This window comes from Dendroctonus ponderosae, unplaced genomic scaffold, assembly GCF_020466585.1.
Source record: "Dendroctonus ponderosae isolate FM_Combo_2020 unplaced genomic scaffold, Dpon_F_20191213v2 Dpon_F_20191213_6, whole genome shotgun sequence".
Taxonomy (NCBI): domain Eukaryota; kingdom Metazoa; phylum Arthropoda; class Insecta; order Coleoptera; family Curculionidae; genus Dendroctonus; species Dendroctonus ponderosae.
This window is the reverse complement of record NW_026018814.1, coordinates 1,018,168-1,026,081: the sequence shown is the minus strand read 5'-3', so window position 1 is coordinate 1,026,081 and position 7,914 is coordinate 1,018,168. Positions and strand designations below refer to the sequence as shown.

At 37.5% G+C, this 7,914-nt stretch overlaps 1 protein-coding gene across 1 annotated transcript in view; it reads right to left on the bottom strand.

The window, feature by feature from the left end:
* The window catches only part of LOC109536345 (protein Wnt-2), a 44,590-nt gene that overhangs the window by 21,595 nt on the left and 15,081 nt on the right, over window positions 1–7,914 (bottom strand). The window contains exon 2 of the mRNA XM_019902522.2: window positions 193–293. Coding sequence (XP_019758081.1) covers window positions 193–293 — 101 coding nt within the window. The remainder of the gene's footprint in view (window positions 1–192; window positions 294–7,914) is intronic.

Genomic DNA, 7,914 nt, shown 5'->3' with positions numbered 1-7,914 from the left:
ATGTTTTTCGTTTTTCTCCGTCGCCGCATTAAGAAATACACAATATTTGAGGTAAAAAAATCAACATTCTCATGCTATTTTATAATAAAACAAAGAGGTACCTTTAAGGGACTTTCGAATGGACCAAAAGAACCAAAAGCGGTCCTGCCAATGTACAAATTCAATTTGAAGCAAACAAAATTAGCTACTAACCAGGTGAAGATTTGCACATTTCCCTTTGTCGTGTGGTCAGTCCAGGTATTCTCGAGCAGAAGATCTCCTCCACTCCCAAATTAAAGGCGCCGTATACTATCCTGAAACAGAAAAACTCTACTGATTATGTGTGCCGCCAAAGGCTGTTTTGGCAGCATGACCATTATTTATTAAAATCGCCTAAAGGCCCCGAGAGGATGGCAACACTAAAACTTTCTCAAAATCCCGTTAACAATCATCATCATCCAGAGTCGATTTGTAATCGAGGTCTTCGTCGCTTTAAATCCATTTAAGTCGATATCGACATTAAAAGGCCGTTAAAGACGACTTTATGGTAGCCATTTTATTAGCAGGAATTTTATTGCTGCCACCACAACACCAACTTTACATTATTTGACCAGGCTTTACTACCTCTTTGCTCAAGAGCTTTAGGCACTTTTCAACCGTTCGAACGCATTTGTGCACATCAAAGCCAAATGCGATTTTTCTCTCACCAATGATGAATTTGAGGAACGATCATCAGTCATCGATTCTTCCGTGTAGCTGATATCAGTCAAGCTTTTCATCAATTAACTCCATGAACAATCTCGAAAACTGTCCAGATATGAGAAGCAATTCGAATCGGGCGCCACTGTCTATTAAAAATCTATCGCCTTTATAGGAAGTTAATGATAAAATCACATCAGATTTGCATACGTTTATCAAATGTGTAAATAAGGCTGGAAAGCCAATATCAATCACACAGCTAATGAGGGGTAAAGCCGAGTAAACAAAGCCTAATTTTGGATCAGTATTAAATCCATTTCAGAGGATGGATAATGAATTGGAGAAACAAATAAAATATTTATATGCAATGGGCGAAAAAATCCGGAAACATTCCTGGGACTTTGTTAAAGGTGAGCCGACATATTTCCACGGTTTAACCATTATTTATGAGCTTTGATCGTTTCATGTTTTATGAAAATATCAAGGAAAATGGATGTATTTGCGGCGTGTAATTTATCGCCATTGCTGAACCCTGGTTGGCTGCCCATAAATTAACTAAAACCATTCAATTAATGCCAACTAAACAATATCATCGATTGCGTGTCTCAATTAGCTTCTTGAGCATTTATGGTATCTTAATGCACTCTCACTGTCTATTATATTCTTTTCCATGCTGGGTTTCAGTCAAAGTGTGAAATAAAAATTTCTAAATCGTTTATTTCATAACGTTTCGGCGAGAAAACAGCCCCAACATCAGATTTAAAATTCATACAAACTCATAATTGGGAAACATTAGATTCTTTTAGGTCTTTGCTGTCTTGAAACCTCAAATTTGTTCAAATTATTGTCTAAATTTTCCCGCAGGAAAATTTAGACAGCAAAGACCTAAAAGAATCTAATGTTTCCCAATTATGAGTTTGTATGAATTTTAATGATGATGGTGCTGTTGTCACGCCGAAACAATATACAAATTTTTGTTTCACACTTTGACTGGAGCCCAGGAAGAAAAATAATATAATAACAATTACACGCAGTCAGGAAAATAAATCAAGAAAAAACCTTACTTTCTCAGTTTTTTCTATTCTCTATTTCAAAGCAGTTTTTTAAATAATTCTTCATACATTTTAATTCAAACTAGGCGTTTTAGTAATGCTGACAAGAAAACAGTCTTTTGCTAACAAGAAAACTGTGAATTTTTTGCTGGTTTATGGCGTATAAAAGTGTTTGAACACGCCAATGGAAACTAATCAGCAACCCATATAGCAGGTGTGCAAAAATCCCGATAACCTTTTATAAGGTGGTGCAATATACGCAAATAATGTTAGTAGTTTTGTCAACTACAATTAGCAATCACATTATTGCTAATGGCAATAATGACAAATGGATATTTATCCAATGATTAACGATACGGTCCTTAATAATTCGAATAGCCGCTTTATCTTAGACGGCCACTTAACGCATTTTTCCTCTATTATTATGTTAATACATTAATACGATATTGTTACAGTTCGATCGCCAATAAATAAATTAACTGAACTCATTTAAATAATGCAGTTTTATTCGTTTAACTAACTTGACTGAAATAAGCCATAAAAATGAGGAAATACGAAAGGTTTTAAACGCGTTTGAACGCGCGAAAAATTGTGTAGTTTAGGTAAAATTAATGCCAAGAATAGTGGAAATGGTTGAGTTTTTCGGACGGTTTCCACTAGGGCGTAAAGATGAAGCTGGTGGGTTTTTAACAGTTTCCATCAATGCCAATCATTTTTGTTTCATCGCAAAATCTTCCGAAGAAACCCCGTTTTTTATTGAAAACATGTACCTACTTTAAAGTGACATTTCATTATTTCATTGCCTTTTGATGGTTTCGACTAGTTATTAAAAACCCATAAAACTGCTTGATTATGCCAACGTGGGACTTAAGAGGGTTTTTAAGTTTATCGCTGCCTTTAATGCAAAGCGTTCCAAGAGCAGATAGCTTCCCTCCAAATAATCATCGTCCAGTCATGAAATTGAAACATTAAAGCGAGCGATAGAAGAGTTCAAATTTTCATATATACAGGGTGGAATTTAAAAAATCCAAACCAGAACTTGTTAATACGGCGTTTTTTGCGACATCCAGGTGGGTCCGGCTTCGCATTAAAGCACCATTTAAGAGACTAGAATTGTCGTTAAGTTCGCAGTTGCTGCATTACTGACTAGAAAGCCCGCAATTAGCAGTGAAAAGCTCGTTGCGTTTCCCGACAAACGATCAGCATGCTAATCGCTGTTTATCTGGCCTCTAATTACCGTCAGAATCCACCCTTAATTGTAACGTGCGGCACTTGAATGAGAGAGTTATCGGTGGCAAAAACTTGCTTTTTTATTAGTTCGGGGGTTTAGTAAAAGGCTCAAAACGTGACCCATTTTTATAAAGTAGAACGTTCAAACCTCACTTTCAAACCGACTCACTCTCAAACCCGCAATTAAAACACAGTTAAATAACATTCTGTCCGTCTAGCCAGGAGCCTCAGAATCATTTTATCCTGAAACCGACTGAGTCTCAACCTTTTTTGGTCAAAAAACGACTTGATTAAGCATACATCCGCGTAGCGAAAGCCAATTCAAGCAGGTCATTTATGGACTGAGTCAGAAAAATCGCTGCACACAAAAACCTTAATAACTTACGAACCGTTGACAAAATTCCAATGAAACCAAAGGCGTTTTAAAGACGATTCTTTATAAAAAGAAGCTGAAATCATTTGTTTGGACACAATATTTGGATTTTTTCTGGAATCCTTTTCCTCATCGCAACAACAATCAATCTGTTTGAAGACACTTTCCTCTTACGTAAATTTCTGTGTTAATCGTTCCATTCGTGACAAAAGATTTGCTGCGCTCCCACAGCTGCACGTCTTGCCACACGAGAAACTTCTAGGGAAACTTTGACTTTTTCTACGCTCTGAGTTCTCTGAGAAGTCCAAGTTCTTACTGCAACCTACTTTATTTTCCGATTGAATTCTTCTCCAATTTCTCCACAACTTTCTTCACTGTTTCTGGCCGCGTAAATCTACTTTTCCTACCCGAACCCACTTTTCATTAACATCTAATGTTTGCGTGAACCGCTTAATAGCGTTTGCTACGGTCGTTCTTTGAGCTTTTACTTGCGTGGCAATTTTTCGGTGGGTCCACCAGGGATTTTATGTACAATTTGCATATTGCATATATAAAACATATGTACAGTTCGATGTTTAATTTGCCAACATCATTTAGAGGTTCTATGGAAGAGCCTCTATGATTGAAATTTTAGTTTTTTTGATTTTGTGGAGAGTTAGAACGGTTTTTGTGTGTAGCGCGCGGGTTTTTCTGACTCAGTCCTTATAGAGCCACCAATCAATTTCCAAGAACCAGCGCCATCCGAATGACTTTTCAAATACGCGGATTTAATTGGTTTTACATTATCGCGCTTGTCATCGTATAAAACGTAAACACATGGGCGTGTTTCTAATAAGAATCAAGCATCGTAATGAGCGATAAATTATGTTGCGGATAATTGTTTGGTTTGTCCAGCCAAGAACTGCGTAAATGGGTGTTAACAATGGATCTGTCCGCGTTAAAAGTCTTCCGTGGAGTAGCTCGGATCGTTACTCAGGCTCATGTTTCAACCAATGCGCCAATTGAATTGGTTGTCCGCCTATTTTATTGCCATTGTTCATTGTAAATCATTTGAATAAGCTGCTTGCTCGATGCTGAATTGCCATAATAACAAAAACCAATTAAAAAAATTACAAGATTCATGGTTGTTTCCTCTAAGGATGGTGGTTTGATTGACGTGAACACTTGCCACGTTGTACTGGTGGCTTTCTACGCACGAAATCATCAATGTTTGATCAATATTGAAAACAACGGAAACTCTAGAACTGAAAATTTGCTCGCAGCATTAAAAGTTCAATGAACAACATTCGATAAGCCCAGTGAATCCCGTTGAATTAATTAAACTGTTAATAATTTCCAAGATTCTTAGATCTTATACAAATCGGTTCGAGCTGACCTGAAGGTTTTAGCTGAAGAATTCCGTCAATGATTAACAGATGAAATCATCCATTTCTTGGCGATCTAGTCGTGACTATGCAGATTGAAATGCGAAAAAAACTTTGGGTTCTTGAACAGGATATTCCCATTAAATCTAATCTTAGTCAACATCCATAGACCAGTTGATAGAACATGATTGATAGAACCATTTGAAACGTTAAAATAAAGATGATTAATTGAAAAATGCAGTGTCGCCTTAGAACAATTTTATATTCAAAGTATTTAACAGCAGTATTTTTCTTATATTTTATTAAAGGTGCAATGGAGATTAAATTTAAATCAATGCCAATTGAAGGAGATTGACTGAGAAACAAGACTGGATAAATTCTGATTGCTAAGCGATCTGATTTCTGTATGATGCCTAATTTAGGGCAATAATTTTTCGATTAGTGCGTGTTTTTGCCAAAAAAAATGTGCTGCAGATACGGTTTCTACAGGGTGGCAAATGGAACAATTCATAGTCAAAGAAGCAAAAAAATGTTTTTATATTTCAACACCACAAGCATTAAGAGACATAGACATCATATCTCGAAAAACGTTTTTCATTTTTTCCTTCATCTCGCTTATTTACAGGGTCTTAAAGAAATCAACTTTTTGGTCTTGCAGTGATAAATTGCTTTCCTATGGACCCTTCTGGACTGGATTTTCAAAATCTAAGGTTTATGTTGAAGCTAAAAGTTCACAGTGAACTGAGGAAAAAATAATTTGCATAATAACCGGGTTGCATCAACGAACTGTTTGAAAGCAAAACTTCACTTAGGTGAAAATTAATTTGGGTAATTTTTTGTGCAATCATGTATACTGAATTTTTGCCTGAAGCATGAGCTCAAAATCGTGAAAATCGAACCAAGAGCAAAAATATGTCGAGATGAAACCAAAAAGTTGATTCTTGAGACCACCCTGTAAATAGAACAGATGACCGAAAATTTTAAAACCCGTTTCGAGCTATTTGGTTTATCCTCAAACTTTTGGTGTTGGCATCCAAAAATTGGTTGTTTGTCCAACTGGAAGCATGCCGAACTTTGCAAAATTTTTCATTTGCCACCCTGTAGAAAATTAACTTTAGACGCTCAAATTTTACCAAAACATTAGCGAACAGAAAACAAATGAGGCTTAAAAACGCTTCAAACAGAAACCAAATCGCTCTAAACCATCATACTTTATCCAGTTCCAAAGTTTTCTGTTGAGCAAATTATTAATCTATATTTTCTTGAAGAGTCAAACTTCTCCACTTTTAAATAACGAGATTTCACCCGCATAACAAACTGTTTCAAGGGTTTCAAATGCGCTTTATCGCCGAATAAAATTGAAAAACTTCTATATTTTTTCGAGCTGTTTGCAAGTCAATTGGTAGGACGAAGTTCAAACGAATTCGGGAAGATTCCGATCAAATAGAAGCGACAAATAATTTGCGAATTAAATTAAACCAAATTAAACAGGTTTTTTACAAAAACTCACTGTGAGCAAATGAATGATTAGTTGCATACAATCAACTGACGATCGTTGGCAGCAAAACCACTCAATATTAACAAAATAAAATCATTTTAAGATCGAGTCTAAAGAGTTAATCTTTCACAGTTATTGCTTGAAACTGGCGAGTTTTTCGGGCGGTAAGCCGGTCGTGGAAAGACGTTTTGAAGGCACGAGTGGTTTGCATCTTCGGAGGTGGTTTGCTCGACGCAGCGCCACTCTGAAGATTTTTCTGAGAAGAAAACGTTTGAAACCGCGCAATTCTGACGATGGAAAAAACTAAACTGTCCACACGCTTAGACAAAAGCTTCCGTCGAGAAGTATTTTTCGCGACGGCATCAACGTCCGAAAAACACTCCAGTTGAAAAAAATCGGTAAAATCACCATTAGAGGCAAGAAAATTCCAACTTGAGGCTGAAAACACATTCAGGCAATTTAGAAGAAGTATGTCAAGAAGATAAAAATGGGCTTCATTACAGCGCTTTATCAGTTTTAAGAATAAACCAAAAGCAGCGTTAAGTCAATTTATTCCAACAAACAAACCCGATGCAATGAAGAATCTGGATCAAAAACGTGCTTCGAAAGTATGGAGGTTGGAAAGAATTTGAGCGTTACGCGATGGAGACTCAGATGACGCTTTATGTAGACCTTCGAAATCAATCCCGAAAATTCGAGACTTGTGAGAACATGCTCCTGTTTCCGAAGCTCGCAGTTTACTTCACAGCAAGAGGAAAAATCTGCAAATACATTGCCAACTTCGGCCAATTTTATTGGCACTATCCCGAAAGAAAATTGCAGTAAAATCGGCTCTCGCATCACATATACACACAGACTGTCAACTTGAAACGATTTAACTCAATAAGATCGAAATCTGTGGTGAGTGTGGGCATGTAGCGGGCCACTTTCCTGAACTACGAGCCAATGTTATCGACGTGGCGTTTTGCTTTATTGTGGCATTTTGACTTACTAACTACCGATTTCATTTAGATAGCACTTAACATGAGCTTCCTTACTTGTTACCGGTTTTAGGATGTAGGATGATTTTTAATGAATGGGATTGCTTGCCTGCTGACGTGTCAAGCTGGGCCAGAAGGATGATTATCGCTGAACATTTAATTCAACATAAAAACAGCTCTTGAACTTGATTGGCCAAAGGTTCCAAAATTAATAAAGCTCCCGACCCCCCCGGTATCCGGGGCTCACAAATCCGCATCTTTAGCACCCACCGAAAAAAATTCGAAATCCATTTAAAACCATTATTGACGGCTCAATTTCGAGCACCGATCATCTGATTTATCTTCTCGCTAATAATCGTGTCTACAGGCATCCCCTCAGCAGGACCAGGCCGGATAGTCAATCATTTTTCTCCTGGTGAATGTTGCCGTCTTTTTCCTTTTGGTGCAAGTAAAAAAAGAGGCTCAGTCCAGTCGCATCGGGGGTTCTTGTCCGGGGTAAGATATCTGACCGGGACCACCTGGGCGGGCTGTCATCGGGCTATTTTATGTGGATTTCGAATGTTTGTTGTTGGCGAGTGGCCAGAGCCAGCAAAAGTGTCTGCAGGTCTAAAGCACTCTGTATAAAGTGAGTCAGCGAAGATCTGCAAGATGCTTCATCTTGAAAACACCAAAATGAACAAAGAAGAGCACAGCATTTACGTTATTTCTCGCGTTCAAGTTTCAACCATCATAAGGGTCG